The sequence below is a fragment of the Chamaea fasciata genome, unplaced genomic scaffold, assembly GCF_029207755.1.
Source record: "Chamaea fasciata isolate MVZ Bird 193981 ecotype frontalis unplaced genomic scaffold, bChaFas1.0.hap1 SCAF_29, whole genome shotgun sequence".
Classification (NCBI taxonomy): domain Eukaryota; kingdom Metazoa; phylum Chordata; class Aves; order Passeriformes; family Sylviidae; genus Chamaea; species Chamaea fasciata.
In genome coordinates this window covers 3,968,887-3,987,419 of record NW_027094114.1, presented here as the reverse complement: position 1 = coordinate 3,987,419, position 18,533 = coordinate 3,968,887, and the positions used below count along the sequence as shown (strand labels likewise).

General features: G+C 51.0%; 1 protein-coding gene across 1 annotated transcript; it reads right to left on the bottom strand.

Moving 5' to 3' along the window:
- Nucleotides 1-4,960: 4,960 nt before the first annotated feature.
- LOC136302488 (olfactory receptor 14J1-like) lies at nucleotides 4,961-5,917 on the bottom strand. Its single transcript, XM_066205964.1, has one exon. It carries the CDS (start codon nucleotides 5,915-5,917, stop codon nucleotides 4,961-4,963), a length of 957 nt encoding a protein of 318 aa, XP_066062061.1.
- Between the last annotated feature and the right edge of the window lie 12,616 nt (nucleotides 5,918-18,533).

Below are 18,533 nucleotides of genomic sequence, written 5' to 3'. Positions count from 1 at the left end.
ATAAGTTGCTAGGAGACTAACTGCTGGGTACTTGTCGGTGCTTGACTAAAACAAAGCAGTAGCCAAAAGTCAGGAGAGTAAGTGTAGCATTGGAATACACTTCTTTTGTCTCTGGGAGTTTCCCTCGGAGGGGGAAGATAATCTGAGTTTTGGGGGCAGGTAGAGGATGGGGCTGGGGGCAGCTACGCTGTCTCTTGCCCTCATATTTAGGAGAGAGGATGGCCAGGCTGCTGCATGCTGTGGGAGGAATCCACTGACACTACCAAGTCCGGTCCTGGGAAATCTACCCTCTGCTCGTGTTCCCAGGAATTCAGGGCTGCCTCCTCCTGCCCTGCTGGAGCTGGGCTGGCCCTGTCTCACCACTCCCCCTTCTTCGGCACAGCCCTTTTTGCTACTCTGTGGGCCTGCACTTCCCTGTCCTGCCGGGACGTCCCTGCCAATGCAGCTACCACCGTGGAGCTTCTGATATACCTTACCCACCAGCCCAGGATTTTTCACTGTTCCAGCTTGGTGCTCTCAGAGTCCCACAGGGGCACCAAAATCAGACTGCCCCAAGCTTTCTGAAACAAAGACGCTCAAGGTTCCTGGTTCTGTTTTGTTGTTAATGCTGTTGTTCTTGTTGTTTGTTTGCCTTGTTATACATACTAGAAAAGAACTGGTTTTCCTATCCCCATATCTTTGCCTAAGAGCCCCCTCAAAATTCAAAATTATAATAATTTGGAGCGAGGGGGTTTGAGTTCTCCATTCCAAGGGAGGCCCTGCCCCTCCCTAGTAAACACCTGTCTTTTCCAAACCAAGACACCCTTATAATCTGGAAAGCGTTAAACAATAAAGATGTTAAATTTCCCAAAAATGTTTCAGGTAAAGAGGGTTAGAAGGAGAAGAAAAAGAGAGATTGAGAAAGACAGAAGATCTATATCCAAAGACACACATATAGCTAGCAACTGCTTGGGTTCCAATGTGGGTGAGACACAAACCCCAGGAGAAGGAGGGTCCACACCATGGGCTGAGCTTGTGATCCGTCTTTTAAGCTCCTGGGCCTTTGTGTGGCCACTGTGACACTGCAGAGCCAAGGAGACCATTGCTGACAGTACAGAACCCTACAGAACCAAGGGGCCATGGGGACACTGTGGTGCCTCATGGAATCAAGGGGACCATTGTGAAACTCAGGGGCCCCATGGAAGCAAGGGAACGTGGAATAGGCCTGGCTGGTTTGGCCTCCCGGGGGCTGCTGGACAGGTCTGGCTGACCTTGGCATGTTGAGGGCTGCTGCTCATCTGCCCCGGAAGCTCTGGGGCTCTGTGTTCTCCTTCTGTGGAAAAGAGCTGTCCTTCTCCTCCAAGGGCCTGTGGCTAAATTTGCCATTCCTCCTCCAAATTTCCTTAAATGGAAAGATTGTTCCCAGATGACATCTGCCAGGAGAGACTGATCTGGCTGGCCTGGAAACCTGGGGTCCATCTCACATCTGCCATTCAAGCACTGGGACCATGTGCTTCTTTTTTCTATGGGAAAAATGCACCTTTCACTTTAAGGTGCCCATGGCCAAAGTTGGGGATCCACTTCCAGAATTCCCTATATCCAAGGATAGCTCCCAGACCAAAACTGACAGGAGAGACAAGTCTGGCTGGCCTTGGCTTCCACAGATCTGGTTCTCATCTGCCTTTGAAATACTGGGGCTCTGTGCTTTCCTTCCTAATATAAAGTACTCTTCTTCCTGCCCCAGCAGCTATGGCCAAAATTGAGATTCCACCTCCAAAATTCCCTATGTCCAAGGATTGCCCCAAAAAGGTGACAAAAAGACAAAATGTGCCAAGGGGAGACAAGTCTGACTGGCCTGGCCTATGGGTGGCCACCTGTCATTTTCTTCCAAAACACTTGGACTTCGTGCTTTTCCTTCCTACAGATAAAACCATCCATCTCCACCAGGCACCCATGGCCAAAACTGGGATTCCACCTCCAAAACTCCGTACATCCAAGGATTACTCCCAAGGGAAAGCTGCCAGGACAGACAGGTCAGGCTGCCCTTGGCCTCTTGGGGACTGCTTCTCACCTGCTTCTGAAACTCTGGGGCTCAGTGCTTTCTATCCAATGGAAAAGAACCATCATTCTTGTCAAGGTGTCCATGGCTAAAATTGAGATTCCTCTTCTCAAATTCTGTATGTCCAAGAATTCCTCCCAGGAAAAAGCTGCCAGGACGAACAGCTCTGGCTGTCTTGGCTTCCCAGGATCCGCCTCTCTCCTCTTCTGCCTTTGAAACACTTGTGCTCTGTGCTTTCCTTCCAATGGAAAAGAACCATCCTACTTATCAACACAGAAATGTCCGAATGTGGGATTCCACCTCCAAAATTCCCTATATCCAAGGGTTGCTTTCAGACAAAAGCTACCAGGACAGAGAGGTCTGGCTGGCCTTGGCCTCTGATGGCCGCCTTTCATCTGCCCCTCAGACATCGGTGTTCCATGCTTTCCTTCCTATGGAAAAGAGCCATCCTCCTCCTCTAGGTGGTAATGTACAAAATTGGTATTCCGACTATAAAATTCCCTATATCCAAGGATTGCTCCCAGACAAAATGTGCCAGCACCATCTCATCTGGCTGCCCTTGGCCTCTGGTGACTGCTGCTCATCTGCCCCTAAGATACTGGGGCTCGGTTGTTTCATTCCTATGGAGACCATTGTAACACGATGGGAACCCCATGGAACCAAGGGGCCACAGTGACATTGCTGGGCCCCATGGATCCCAGGAGCCATTGTGACACCTCAGGGTCTCATGGAACCAATGGGATCATTGTGGCTCTGCTGGGCCCCATGGGACCAAGGAACCACTGTGCAGCAGCAGGGCTTTGTGGAACCAAGAGGCCGTTGTTGCATTACAGGGCCTGGTGGAACCAAATGTGAACCATTGTGATCCTGCAGGGCACTGTGGATCCATGGAGACCATTGTGACATTGTAAGGCCACATGGAATCATGGAGACTGTGGTGACACTGCAGGGCCCCACAGAACCGACTGTGACCCTGCTGGGCCTCATGGCAGCAAGGGGCCAATGTGACACCTCAGAGGCAAGGGGAACATTGTGACACTACAGGGCCTCATGGAACCAAGGGAACATGGAAGAGATCTAGCTGGTTTGGCATCCCAAGGGCCGCCAGACAGGTCCAGCTGATTTTGTAATGTTGAGGGCTGCCTCTCATCAGTGCCTCTGGAGTATAGTGCCTCAGTGCTTTTCTTCCTATGGAAAAGAACCATCTGTCTTTCCAGGTGGTCATGGGAAAAATTAATACTCCCCCTGAAAAATTCCCTATATGCAAGGGTTCTCTGAGAAAAAGCTGCCAGGACAGAGAGCTCTGGCTTGCCTTGGCCTCTCGTGGTCACCTCTCATCTCAAGGAGGTTCTGAGGTAAGTATTTGAACAGGTTTGACTACTGAAACATCACTGAGTCTCTCATCCTCCAGCACTAGGGCTGATCTGGAGCCTGATCTCCCTCTCCACCCCTAAGCAGCTGCTGAGCCTTTCAAGGGGGCCAGGGCTGTGGGGTGAGTGCACCCAGTGCTGGAGCAGCCCAGAGCAGGAACTGCCATGCAATTTACCCAGATTGGCTGGGCTGGGTTGAGGGCAGGGGAGGTGGGCAGAGCTGGGCAGAAGCTGGGCTAGACTGGGAAGTGCCAGGAGATAAAACCCACCCATGTCAGCTGAGCTGTGTGACTCTGCAGGGCCAGGACACGTTCCAGCAGGTGTGTGGTGCTGTGCCAGTCCCCTGGCAGGGATCTCACACAGGCAGGTGCAGCACTGAGGAGGTTGGTCTGTGGCCTTGGTGGCATGGCCAGTGTGAGAAGGTGCCCCAGGACTTTAACCATCCCTCCAGCCTCTTCCATCAGCCACTGGCACACCTGGGCACTCACCTCAGTTTATTGGTGTCTTGGTTTGGGAAGACAGGTATCTGCCAGGTAAAATTACAATCAGAGGCTCTTTGGCAAAGATTTGGGAAATAGGAATAGCAGTTCTTTACTAGTATGTAATACAAAGCAAACAAACACAAAAAAACTCCCCCCCCCACCAAACAACTACAGCATTAATGACAAACGACAACAGTACCAAGAACCTTGAGGGCTTTGTTTCACAAAACCCAGGGCAGTTTGGTTTCGGTGTCCCTGCAGGATCCTCAGAGCACCAAGGTGAAACATTGGAAAAGTCCCGGGCTGGTAGCTGGGATGGCAGTGTGTCCCGGCAGGCAGGGGCAGGATGTCCCGGCAGCGCGGGGGGTGCAGGGTCACGCTGTAGCAAGACGAGCAGCGCCAAAGAAAACCGAAGGAGAGGCAGGGCTTGGACCAGCTCCCCGCGGGTGGCCGGGAAAACTCCGGATTCAGGCCGAACCGGTGATAGTAGATTTCCCAGGACTGGATCCCTTTGGCCACAGTGAAACTCCTCCAGCCAGCAACAGCCGTTCTCCGCTCGGCGTGCTTTGCGGCGGCTGAGCTCCTCGAGGAGCGGCAGACACGCGTCTCTCCGAACGCCGGAAGAAGAAAAGCACGCAGCTGCCTCAAGCTTTGTCTTTTACCTGCGTTATCTCCCCCTTCCACCTTTTGTCCATCTCTTTGTTTCGGTTAAGTACTCTCAAGTATCCAACACTTGGTCTCTTTGGTAACTTGTGGGGAAAAAATTCTTTAGAGAAAGAAGGAACAAACCTAACCCCCAACACCCTTCTCCTTTCTTATTTCATGCAGGTCACAGAGTTGGGATCCCAGATAAAACAGCACTGCAACTTGGTTTATTTTCTTCAAATGTAGCAATAGCACACACCCTGGTTTACAGAGCTTCTTGGTCAAATTCAAGAGGAATACAGTGAATTAGATGGAGGTGATAAAAAAAAAAAAAATTTGGGATAATTTTGTGTCAGAAAAACAATTGAATACTTCCAAAGACCTGGGAAGGCCTGTTGGACCTTTCATGAGTTCCATTGCGAACACTATGCAGAAGAAAAGAGGCAGTTTGTTGCTCCTGAAAAGCATCTACTCATCATTTTCCTCAGGGCATCCTTGAGCTCCTGGTTCCTCAGGCTGTAGATGACGAGGTTCAGGGCTGGAGGCACCACTGAGTACAGAACTGACAATGCCAGATCCAGGGATGGCGATGAGATGGAGGGGGGCTTCAGGTAGGCAAATGTGCCAGTGCTGAGGAACAGGGAGAGCATGGCCAGGTGAGGGAGGCAGGTGGAAAAGGCTTTGTGCCGTCCCTGCTCAGAGGGGATCCTCAGCACAGCCCTGAAGATCTGCACATAGGAGAAAACCATGAACACAAAACAACCAAGAAATAAACAGATGGAAAACAAAAGAAGCCCAAGTTCCCTTAGTTTGGAGTGTGAGCAGGAGAGCTTGAGGATCTGTGGGATTTCACAGAAGAACTGGCCCAGGACATTGCCATGGCACAGGGGCAGGGAAAATGTGTTGGCCGTGTACAGCAGAGCATTGAGAATGGCACTGGCCCAGGCAGCTGCTGCCATGTGGGCACAAGCTCTGCTGTCCAGGAGGGTCCCGTAGTGCAGGGGTTTGCAGATGGACATGTAGCGGTTGTAGCACATGATGGTCAGGAGGGAAAACTCTGCTGAAATGAAAAAGACAAACAGAAAGAGCTGAGCAGCACATCCTGCATAGGAGATGGTCCTGGTGTCCCAGAGGGAATTGTGCATGGCTTTGGGGACAGTGGTGCAGATGGAGCCCAGGTCAGCGAGGGCCAGGTTGAGCAGGAAGAAGAACATGGGGCTGTACAGGTGATGGCCGCAGGCTACGGCGCTGATGACGAGGCCGCTGCCCAGGAGGGCAGCCAGGGAGATGCCCAGGAAGAGGCAGAAGTGCAGGAGCTGCAGCTGCCGCGTGTCTTCCAATGCCAGCAGGAGGAAGTGGCTGATGGAGCTGCTGTTGGACATTTGCTGTGTCTGGCCATGGGGGCCTGTTCAAGGAGAAAAGATCAGTGACAGGTTAGGAGAAAGTTCTTTCAGTAAAATCAAAGCCTTTTCCCACAGACCATTCTTCTGTATCACACTGACAGCCTTTTGATTTTCTAGCAGATTTTCCTTAAACTCTAACTGGGGAGCCCTGGTTGGTGCTGGCTGAGTGGGTCTTCAGGTTCAGGGCAATTACATGCAGGGTTTTTATAATTCAGCCTTGCCGTGCAGACGTGAGAGGGGGACAGGGACCCCTGTCCTCGTGTTCCACTTTGAAACCCTGTTAATACAGAAGTCTCTGTCAGCTTGTACTCCCACTGCCAGTGACCAGGAATGGTAAAGTCTGTTTAAATGTTCTAGAGTTTTTTCAACAGCTTTTCTTCATCTCCACTTGACTATTTTTGATGTCAGAAACTCTCAGCATTTCTGCTGCTGCGCTCAGGGAGAACAGAGCAAGTTCTCTGAGGCAAGGTGGTGCATGGAGAATGAGGGGAGGAGGTCTGTCACCTTGTCCTGTTCCAGGATTCTCTGGGCTTTCACCTGTTCCCTACAGAGGATGATCACCCTCCCATGTTTCCTTTAAAAACCATCCTGACACTGCTGAGAGCTGATGGATCCACCACAGTCCACCCAATGTCCATCCTCTTCTCAAGGGCTCAGCCCCACATTTGTATCCAAGGACACACGGGACTCATTCCACCAACCCAACAGCATTTTCTCCATCACAGAACTTGTGTGTCTCCCCGTGGGGCTTTCAGATAACACAAAGATGCTACAGGGCACGTTTGCATTGTGGAGGGAAGCTGGAAGCTTGGAAGGAAATCTCAGGGAGACTTTCAAGTGTCCTAATGATGGTACTGGATTAAATGAGATGGAGCTCCTTCCCTGGCTGCACTGACAGCATTGCCCACAGCCGGGCACTGGGGACAGGGTCACCCTGAGCCAGCTGTGCCCCCTCCCAGAGCCCCCCAGTGCCAGGCAGCTGCTCCCAGCCCTGTGCTCTGCAAAGGGAACTGGGCCCGGGGCTGCAGAGCTGCCCCACGGCTCTGCTGCAGCTCTGCCTGCACAGGAGGGGCTTCATGCCTTGGACCCCCAGCCCTGAGGGCAGAGGCTTGGCTGGGGGACAAGAGGGAGGGGGCTTGTTCCGAGGGAGGGGCTGCACTGGAAAGGATCCTCTGGAGATCTCTCCCTGCCACAGCATTTCTGGGTTTTGTTATCTCTCATTGCCTGATCTTCTCCCTGCTTCCTGGAGATTTTTCTCCTGGAGGTATTTCCCTGTTCCTGATCTCTCCCTGCCAGCACTCACAGACCCCAAATCTCTGTGCACTCTCCTTGGCCCTACAGAAACCTGCCTGTTTGCAGGGCACTGGCTGGGGGCAGGTTCTGTTTGGAGCTTGGAGAAAGGACCGGTCAGACTAAGCCTGATGGCTCCAGTGAAGGTGATGCTGGTGCTGTCCATGGGCAAAGGAGTGGATGAAAGCACTTTTGGGAACCCATGAATAGCACTGGAGGTATAGTTCAGATGCCTTAGGGACTTTTAAACATGAAGTTGTTTATTATTTATCCCCCCCGTTCACCAGGAGTAAGAAACTGAAAACAATGACTGAGTAAATTTTATCTTTATAAAAATTATTGTCCTGGAAATATTCCTGGAGTGAGCAGAAGCCCTGAGCATGTCCACATGCTTACAGCAGAGATAGTCTGAGTTGTACTTACAGAATCCATAATGGGATGTTCCTGCTCTAGGAGATCATTGCAGGAGCTGCAGCTGCATTGTCCTGCAGCCAGAGGCTTCCAGTGTCAAGGGCTGGAAATGATTCTCGCCCAGTCAGTCCTCAGCATCTTCCCAGCCCTGAGTGATTGAAGCTCTCTGTGCCTGTGTGCTGTGCCCAGGGTGGCTGAAAGCAGTGCCCCAGCCCTGCTGGGCTGTGCACAGGAGCCACTTTGATGGAGAAATGCCTTTTTGAAGCTCATCTTGGTTGCCAGGAGGTGCCTCTGTGTCAGGAGCCCGGCCCAGCTCAGCAGCACAGACACGGCACAAGGATGCTAATGAGCCTCTTGGGGATTTGCTGTTGTTTACATCAGACTCTGTCCCTGAGAGAGTGTTCAAAAAACTTCTCAAGGACTCAAAGTCAGATTAAAAACGCCAAAGTTTCTTGAAGTTTTAAATGGGTCCCATTGAGGGACACGCCTGAGAAAGTGTCCCCAGGTTCCAGTTAGAGCAGAACACCGCAGGCACTGATGACAGGTGGGGACAAACAAGGCAAAGGTGTCTCTGATGCTGAGCAAACCTGCATGTGTTTCAGGAATGCAAAAGGCCAGGGCCTGAGCTCCAGCCCCTGGCAAGGCAGATGCTGTCCCTTCCTGTGGTGGTTTTATGTTTGCTGAATTTTGTTTACTAGCTGGGAGATAAGATTTTGGGAGAAAAAGCTGAAACAGGCTCAACTTAAAAGTAAAAACAGATAGATTTTATTAGCATACACTAAGAGAAGAGAAAAAGGAAAAATGAGACATTCAAACATCTTTCCACTTACCACAAACCGTTCACTTTCCAAATCAACAGAGAGAAAACTATGATTTTTAGCCAGTTGCAGCTATTTAAACACAATCCTGCATCACCTTGGGAGAGGAGCCTCTCTAGAGTTTATGGAGATACGTGCCACAGGAAAAGGTCTGGTGGTTCTCATGGTCACAAATCTGCAACCACATGGAATTTTTGCAGATTCTGTGCAGTCCCACCCATATAACAGTTTCCCAAGCTGCTTATGGGCCTCTGCATGTTTGAGGTACCATTTTAAGAATGCTTTTCTAGTATAAAGCAAGGATTCTCTTCTTCTTTCTCTAAAATCATCACTACCTCAAAAGAAATTGAGACCTCCTATTATGCCTAGGAGCCGGAAGTTCAAAATTACTTCCTTTCTAGAAGCATCTTTGTCTCAGAGGCTGAGACTTCCTTATTTTTTCCCAGGAGCCGGGTATATTTTCTATTCAAAATCCTAAATAAAATCTCATTCATATCAGTACATACAACTGTTTGACTAGAACTTGCATTCTCCCAAACAGCATTATAATAATCTATTTTTCTGTAATTCACATCCAGAGAAGTCTGGTCAGAAATATCCACTTCTTCCAATAGTCTTTATCAGTTCTTTTGCTAACTTTTGTCTCATACTCTCTCCTTACATTTCAAATCACTCTGTCTTCTATGAAGGAAGGAAAAAGGTTAATGTCTTTGCCTAAAGCCTTTTTTTTTTTCCCCTTCTTCAGCTGACTCCCAGAACTTCAAGGCTGAAAGTGATAGCAGGGGGAGCATGGAGAAGAATCATGTTCAAGAACACTGATGGATGACCCTCCTCCGGCCCTGGTCTGATCTAAAGCAACTCAAACTTGGATTAGCTCCCTGGAGCTCCAGAGAAGAATTTTCAAAATTCTCTCCTCCATCAGCCAGCACGGGTTTAGGATAGGTAAGTCATGTTTGAGCAACCTGATCTCCTTTTATGACCAGGCGACCTGCCTGGTGGATGTGGGAAAGGCTGTGGATGTTGTCTGTTGGGACTTCAGCAAGGCCTTAGGCACTGTCTCCCACAGCACGCTCCTGGAAAAGCTGGCAGCCCACGGCTTGAACAGGAGCACTCTTTGCTGGGTTAACAACTGGCTGCATGGCCGGGCCCAGAGAGTGGTGGGGAAGGGTGCTGCATCCAGCTGGCAGCCAGTCACCAGGGGTGTTCCTCAGGGGTCTGTGCTGGGGACAGCTCTGTTCAATGTTTGTATTGATGCCATTGATGAGGGTATCGAATATTTCATTAGTAAATTCGTGGACGACACTAAGCTGGGAGTGTGTGTCGACCGCTTGGAAGATAGGATGGCTCTTCAGAGAGACCTGGAACAGTTGGATGGGTGGGAAGAGTCTAATAAAATGAAGTTTAATGAGTCCAAGTGTCGATACCTGCATTTTGGCCACAGTAACCCCCTGCAGCATTATAGGCTGGGCACGGCATGGCTGGACAGTGCCCAGGCGGAAAGGGACCTGGGGGTTCTAGTCAGCAGACAGCTGAACAGGAGCCAGCAGTGTGCCCAGGTGGCCAAGAAGGCTAATGGCACCTGGCCTGGATCAGGAATGGCGTGGCCAGCAGGAGCAGGGAGGTCATTCTTCCCCTGTACTCAGCACTGCTGAGGCCACACCTTGAGTTCTGTGTCCAGTTCTGGGCCCTCAGTTTAGGAAGGATGTTGAGATGCTTGAACGTGTCCAGAGGAGGCAACAAGGCTGGTGAGGGGCTTGGAACACAAGTTCTGTGAGGAACGACTGAGGGAGCTGGGGTTGTTTAGCCTGGAGGAGAGGAGACTCAGAGGTGATCTTATCACTCTCTACAACTCCCTGAAAGGTGGCTGTAGTCGGGGGGGGTTGGTCTCTTTCTCCAGGCAGCAACTGACAGAACGAGAGGACACAGTCTTAAGCTGCATCAAGGGAAATCCAGGTTGGAAATTAGGAAGAAGTTTTTCACTGAACGAGTGATTAAAAAGTGGAATAGTCTGCCCAGGGAGGTGGTGCCATCACCATCCCTGGATGTGTTGAGAAAGAGACTGGATGTGGCACTTGATGCCATGATCTAGTTGAGGTGTTAGGGCTGGGTTGGACTCGATGACCTTGAAGGTCTCTTCCAGCCTACACATTCTGTGATTTTGTGAGACAAGAGGTTCCGTCAGTCAAGCCCAGAGCACGGCCACCAGCCGCCGCGGCCCCTGGCACAGGGCCAGCAGTGCCGATCTGCAATGCTCCTCCTCTCCCCATCAGAGGAGCTGGAAGAAAAAGGGGACAGTGCCTGCCCAGGCAGCTCTCCTACAGGCAGTGGCCCTCCCAAGGCCTTGCCGGGCCTGGCTCTGGGGAGGCCTAGCCTGAACCTCTGACTTATGAAGTGGTGTTAACTCCTTGCCAGCCAGAAATAGAAAGACGACTGAGTCACTTGGTACCTTTGATTCAAGACTGGGTCCCAAGAGATATGTACAACACTCTTATTTGTCAACCAAGCTGTCAATCCATACTATTCCTTCTTAAAAAAAAAAAAATCTTTCACATTCATGCTAAACCACCACATTCCCTCAGTGCTCAGGGCTCTTCCCGGCCCACTGGGATGTGGGGATGTGCAATGCCAATGGCAGCAACATGGGGCGGCCCCTGCCAGGCTGCTGAGCAGGGACAAGGAGGCAATGAGGCCCCAGGCCTGCAAGGGTCACTTGTCTCCTCCTCATGGCTCAGGCCCAGGCCCAGCAGCCATGGCCAAAGTGCTGCAGGAGTTGGCTCTGTCAGGGCCTTGCAGCTGCTGCCCATCCCTGTGCCCTGTGCAGCCCAGGCTGTCCTACGGTGTCCGTGCCCTGCGCCTCTGTCCCTGCAGGCTGTCATCATCCCCCGGCTGCCCCACCTGGCTGGGCCCTTCCTTTGCTGACAGCTCTGCGTCCTGCCTGCCTCTGCCTGGCCACACAGAGCCTTGCGCTTGAAACCAGAAGGCTTAATTAGACTTTTCCTGTGCCTGTGATGTTTTAGCACAGGAACAAGGCATGCAGGGCCTGCTTTCCCTGCAAGGACGGTTGTAAGACAAAGAGAAGACATCTGGCTCAAGAGTGCAGGGATAGAAGAAACAAGGAGTGAATTTGGGAACTTGGGGTGGGTGGTACAGTAATGGGTAAATTGTAATACACATGTAGCAACTGTATATAAGTAACACTCTTTTAGAATCACATGTCCATGGAACCTTATGAGTTACCATGGGATGGAAAAGAACCATCTGTCTTTCCAGGTGCCCATGGCCAAAATTGATACTCCCCCTGAAAAATTCCCTATATGCAAGGGTTCTTCCAGACAAAAGCTGCCAGGACAGAGAGCTCTGGCTGGCTTTGGCCTCTGCTGGTCACCTGTCCTCTTAAGGAAGCCCTGATGGAAGTATTTGAATAGGTGTGATTACTGGAACATCAATGAATTTCTTATCATCTGAAAAGTTCAGATGCTCTTCCGATCATAGGTGTCCTTTTTTTCTCATTGTGTATTATGCATGACATATTTTTTCAGCTAAATAATATTATTCTTCTAACTCTGTCAGTGTGATCTGACACAAAACCCCTCCTCTACATACGGATCCAGGTCACGTGTAGAAGCAAAGACAATAAAGAATCCAGCAGGAATTTTTGTCTCTGCTCCCATCAGTCACATCTCTGGAGCTGGAGGTGCAGCCCCAGCACGTGGGAAGGCTCAAGGGGTCACAGGTTCAGCTCCCACACAGAGAACTTGCACACCCTGGGGTGCCCCTTTCAGCCTCAGTGCCCAGAGCCTTTCTGCAACCTTCCCCTGGAGCTGCTGCTTCCCTGCAGCCCCGGCCATGGACAGCAGCAGAATCTGGTGTGTTCCGAGCAGCAGGGCCAGCTCAGGGCCCTGTGGGGAGCAGGGGCTGGGGTAGCAGGGCAAGCAGGCCCGGCCAGCTAGGGCACGCTCAGCTGGGGAAAGAGATGTCCAAGGAGAAGAGCAAGGGAGGGTTTCTTTGCCTTCAGGGAGGAATCCAGAGGAAGCTGCTGCTGCTGCAGGCACCAGCTCTGGCCAGGCCCCTCTCTCCCCTGCCCAGGGCTACTGTGCCGGCCTGGGGAGAGGGGCTGGCACTGATAGGGCAGAGGCAGCCTGTGCTGGGCATCTCCTGGAGCCAGGAGCAGGAGTCGTACACTGTCATTGAGTTCCATTTCCCCTGCCATAGAAAGCTCCAGCCCTGGGGCTGATGTGCCGGCTGACCTCCCTCTCTGCCCCTCAGCATCAGCTGATCCCTTCAAAGGGGGCCAGGGCTGTGGGGTGAGTGCACCCAATGCTGGAGCAGCCCAGAGAAGGCACTGCCATGTGGCTTACCCAAATTTGGCTGGGCTGGACTGCCCTTGGAAGTGTCCAGGAGATAAAACCCACCCACGTCAGCTGAGCTGTTTGACTCTGCAGGGCCAGGACACATTCCAGCAGGTGTGTGGTGCTGTGCCAGTCCCCTGGCAAGGATCTCACACTGGCAGGTGCAGCACTGAGGAGGTTGGTCTGTGGCCTTGGTGGCATGGCCAGTGTGAGAAGGTGCCCCAGGGCTTTGACCATCCCTCCAGCCTCTTCCATCAGCCACTGGCACACCTGGGCACTCACCCCAGTTTATTGGTCTATTTGTTCTGTGGTTATCTCCTTCCTCCTGCTGATTTCAGCACCGGTGTAGAGGCAGCATCAGCCCTGCCCAGGCTCCCTCCTCACGCAGCCCTTGGCAGTCCCCAGGGCAGGGCTCTCTGTGAACCCTGGCATGGGATGTGGGTGTTGGACCTGGACACTGAGGTCTGCTGTGGACACTCTGGTTGGAACATTTGCCCACCCAAAACACACCCTGTGCTGTGCTGTGTCTGCTGAGGGGGATGTGGGGCCTGTGCTGGGCAGGGGGGCTGTGCTGCCTCAGGGACAAATGACAGGGATGAGCCACAACACAACGACCAGGAGGTGGAAGTGAGGACAAGCTATGGCGGAGGAATTCAGAGATCTGACCTGAGCGTGTGTTCATGCGTTTAAGAAAGCCAAAACTCAGCTGGAGCTGATGGAGGCTGCAGGCAACATCCAGAGCAAGGTTAATTCTGCTGCTGTATTTGCAGGAAATGGCTGCAAAAGGAACATGTCAACCTGCTGCTAAATGAGAGCAGGAGGGGCAAATTTAGGATCATGGAATGGCCTGGGTCGGACTCCTAAAGATCATCCAATTCCAATCTCCTGCCATGGGAAGGGACACCTTCCACTGGACCAGATTGCTCCATGCAACCTGGCCTTGAACACGGCCAGAGGTGGGGAGTCTGCAGCCTCTCTGGGTAACCTGTGCCAGGGCCTCACCATCCTCACTGGGAAGAATTTCTTCGCAATATCCTATCTAATCCTGCCCTCCTTCCCCTCATGGCCATTCCCTGTTGTCCTGTCACTCTGAAGGCCATTTCCTCTATTCCTGTCACTTTGTTCAAAGTCCCTCTCCAGCTCTCTCAAAGCCCCTTTAGGTGCTGGAATGGACTCCAATGTCTCCCTGGAGCCTTCTCACACCCAGGCTGAACAGCTCCAGCTCTCTCAGCCTGGCTCCAAAGCAGTTCCAGCCTTGCAAATGTCCATTGTGACACTGCAGGGCTTCCTGTAACCAAGGGTGCATTGTCACACTGTGGAACCAAGGAGACCCTTATGACACTGGGGTCCCCATGGAAACAAGGGGCCACTGTGACACTTTGGGGCCTCAAGGAACCATAAGTGTCCTTTGCGATACTGCGGAACCAAGGGGCCATTGTGACACTCTGGGGCCCCATAGAAGCAATGGGACGTTGTGACACTTCAGGCCCTCATGGAACCAAGGAGAGCAGTGTGGCACTACAAGGGCTCATGGAATAAAGGAACCCTTGTGACACAGGGGAGGCCAAGGAAACCAAGTGGTCCATTGTGACATTGAGGGGCCTCCGAGAACCAAGGGGCCATTATGACACTTTTGGGTGTTATGAAAGCAAAGGGGATCTTTGTGGCACTGTGGGGTCTTGTGTAACCAAGGGTCTGTGTGGCACAGCAGGGCCTCATGGAACCAAGGCCATTTCAAAACTGCTGAGCCATGTAGACCATTGGGACACTGTGGGGCCTGATTGAACTGATGAGAATATGGTGACACAGTGAGACTTTATGGAAACAAGGATCCATTGTGACACTTTTGGGTCTCCTTTAACCTGGAGTCCAATTGTGACACTGCAGAGCCAAGGAGATCATTGTGATCCTACAAGGTCTCATGGAACCAAGTGGCCATTGTGTCACTTTGGGGCCCCATTGGACCAAGGCCAGCGTTGTGACACTGTAGGGCATCATGGATCCAAAGGGCCCTTGTGACACTGCAGGGCCCCATGTGTAAGAGACAGTCCAAAGATCCCTCATCTGCCTCACGACCATCGTCAAGGACAGAGACTGAAACCCCTAAAAGGGACTTTAAAATCTCAGCACAGGAGTTCTGGCCTGGCTGAGGTGGGATGTTGACCAAGTGCTGCCTGCTGGTGTGTTTGATGGAAAAAACCAAGCACGCATTTCTATCAGAACATCAGAACCTGAGCAGAAACAATGGGCAAGTCACGGTGAAGAGACTGCTCCTGCTGACTTGTACTGGTTGACACTGTACCTGCTGATGGCTGACCTGTTCTGAGTTCTCAAAATGAGAACACAGTAATGATTTCCCCCACCTGTTTGGCCAACTACCTGTGGCTTCGGAGAGGACTATATGGACCCCTGAATTAACCACAGACTTTGAGATCTCCCCACAGAAGAAGACGGATCTATTGTCCAGACCACGAGGATTTCGTCTCTCCGTTGGTAGCTATAACCCACCCCCTCTTTCTCTTTTCTCGCTATCCTTTATTTCCCTTCAAATCTCCACTATTGCATTTGTTGGCACTAAATAAAGGTGCATTTTTGATTGAGTAAACTGAGTTGTCCCCTGCTGTGTCTTTTGCGCCTTGAGATCCTTAAAACAAACCCTCAGGTTCCCTGCATATATTTGTGGACCCTGACATTAAATTGGCGTCATAAACAGGATCTTGATGGACAGGGGGGTTGCGGGTTTTATATAGTTTCTAACAGGGGAAGGACCCTAGTCTCAGCCACACCTAGCACAACAATTCGGTGAGCGCTGTTAGAAAGCAAGGGGGGTGAGGGAAAATTCCCAGAAACTCTATAGACCCAGGCGAATAGCACTCCCTGTCATCAGGATTTCACAAAAAGATCTCATTGTGCAAAAGATGGGACTGTAGTTAGGTTTTTTTGTGTGTTTTGGGCTGCTTGGTGTAGTTGAGGAGACAACTATTTGTAACTAAGGTGAACCTCCCAGGCAGTTTTGGTCTCCTCGCCCATTCCAGGGAAGCGAAGGGAAACACAGTTGTAGCTGTGCTTTTGGTGTAACTTTAAGAATACCTCCATGAGAGTGGTTTCGGTCCCTTCACAAAATGACTGAAAAAGATAAGAATGCATTTTATGCTTTGTTAGCGAAACATGGCGCTAGACCTTCTCCAGATGGAGAAAGGTGGGCACAGAATAATTGGTTTAACTTTGAAAACATAGTAAATAGAATATATTCTTTACAACATGATGTTAGATATAAACTGGGCAGAAATAAAACCATTCTTTGCTCAGTTTTGGGGGCCTGTCTCTCGGCAGCCATAGCAACCCGTTTTAAACGGGTAAGTGAAGAAAAAGCAGTAATAGAATCCCTGTAAAATTTGGTAGAAGCTTTGCAAACACAATTAGAACAGGAAAGAATTATTTGCTGCAGACTTCCCTTGCAGAAGGGCGAAGTAAAAACTTAAAATCTGCAGATTCACCCACAGAAATAGAAAGAAAGGAGACAGACAACATTAAACAAATCTACCCTCAGAAAGAATTAGAACACATGCAAAATTGTGGGGAACACTGTTGCTCCAACTTGAGACCTCTCATCAAAACAGAATATAATTCTATAAATGAAGAGGATCATGATCCCCACATAACCACCAAAGAAATACCATACACGGCCACTGAATTAGCTAAATTAAAGAAAGAATACTCCCGCCTCCCAAGTGAATCAGAGACGGAGTATGTTTTTAGAGTATCACTCACTGAGGGTGACCAAATTCAATTAAGTGAACAAGAAGCAAGTGACTATTGGGGACATGGAGTTTTCTTAACAACAGGAAATACACGAGCTCCATGGTCCCTGACACAGCGTGCAGCTTACTGGGCAGGGGGGTTAAACCCCCTTGAGAGGGGTGACCCTCTGGCAATAGTCGGCACTCCAGACCAACTCCTAGAAAACATACACAAAGCTGCATGCTTGCAAATGATACATGAAAGGAAATTAATCTCTGGCTATGAGTCATCAATGCAACAGCCTGCCAAACCTGAGATCATGACCCCCCTAATTCGAGGTTTGCCAGAGTCTCTTAAACCAACAGCAATTCTTCTTCAATAAACAAGAGCATCTATCTCTCCGGCAGATAGACTTGAAAGATTTCTTGGCCATACAAGAGATCAAACTGGTTCCACTGACTCCACTGACTCCTCACTTTTTACACCTCCTAGCACACAATATAACAGCAGTCATAAACTTTGGACATGGAGTGAGGTAGCAGAGGAGATAATAAGTAGAAAATATGGACCATTGAAGTACTCAGAGGACAAACAAGAAAAACCCAGAGGAGTCAGGCACATTGCCTCTCATAATAAAAAATCAGAAAAGGGAAAACAAATTTCCAACTGGCAGCAACGGTGGTGGCTAGGACTGAAAAGGGGAGTTCCACGAGAAGTAATGAATAAATTGCCATATGATAAATTGGCTAAAATAATTTCTAATTGGCTCTGTCCCAAACATATTGTATTGGAACCATCAAACCGACAACCCAGCGCACCTCCTCTCCGCAAAGACGACAGCCCATCCTCCACTAACTCAGAAATCCAAGCAATTTTTGGACAAAGATCTGCAGAACTAAGGCCATCTGCTGGATTCGGAGAACCAATGTCCCAAGAACAGTAGCAGGAGCCAGTGAAGAGAACATCGCTCAACGTCACTCCAGGCACGGCTGATGCCGGGCACAGCTCAGCCTGTGGGGAGCTCCCATAGCTCCTGCCTTCTCCCTCCCTGATGACAGCTCCCTCCCTCCAGCCCTCAGACCCTGTCCATCCCCCCTTATTCCCTCCCAGCTCATCCCTTTGCTTCACCTTTCATTAATAAACACTTTGGCTTCTTCACTTTACCTGTGTCTCTGTGGAGCTGAAGCGGCGTAAAAACCTGAGCCCTGGCACACACAGGCCCCTGCTGCTGTCCTCTTCCGCGCCATGTTTTGTGCAGAGACACAGAAGAGCGAGGCCGCGTCAGGCTGGAAAGGTGTCTGTGCTGAAGGTCCTGTTCCACAACACTGTGGAGTTTAAGGTCCTACTGAGCAGCCTGAAGCTCCTGGATTTTGGAAGAGCCAACCTGAGTATGCTCTGAACCCAGCTGTGAGGGATTCCATGGCAAGCATCTACAGAGGGCAAAGGAGCTTGGAATGCTGGAAGCTTTCAAGAATAGCTTCCTGAAAGCACAGCAGTGCTCCATCCCTGCACAGGGTCAGGGAGAGGGCAGAAGCAGAGACCATCAGGCCTCAACAGGGAGCTTTGGGTGTGCCTAAGGGCAAGTGAAGCAGCAGCAGCACGGTGGCCGAGACTCGGACGCGTGACCGAGCCAATGTCCCGAGCGCCGTCAGGCAGTGCCGGGATCCCGGCTGCGGTTCTGGTCCCCAGAGTTGAGGAATCACAGCCCCTGCCTCAGAGCCTGTCAGAAAGCCAAGCAAGTGAGAGCAGAGGGAGGGCAGCCTTCCAGTCTCTCTTGGGCATGGCCACAAAGCAGCCCCTGCTTCTCCTTCCTCCGCCTGTGTTTGGGGTGTGCTGATGGCAGCGCCAGCCAGGCTGTGCTCTGTGTTCCAAAGGCTGTGGAGAGTGGGCATGAAAAGTGCTGGGTGCACAGCGGAGAGTCCTGGAAGGTGCTGGCAAGAGCGTCCTGCAGGAACAGGGCTCTGGTCTCTGCCTGGGAAGAGCCTG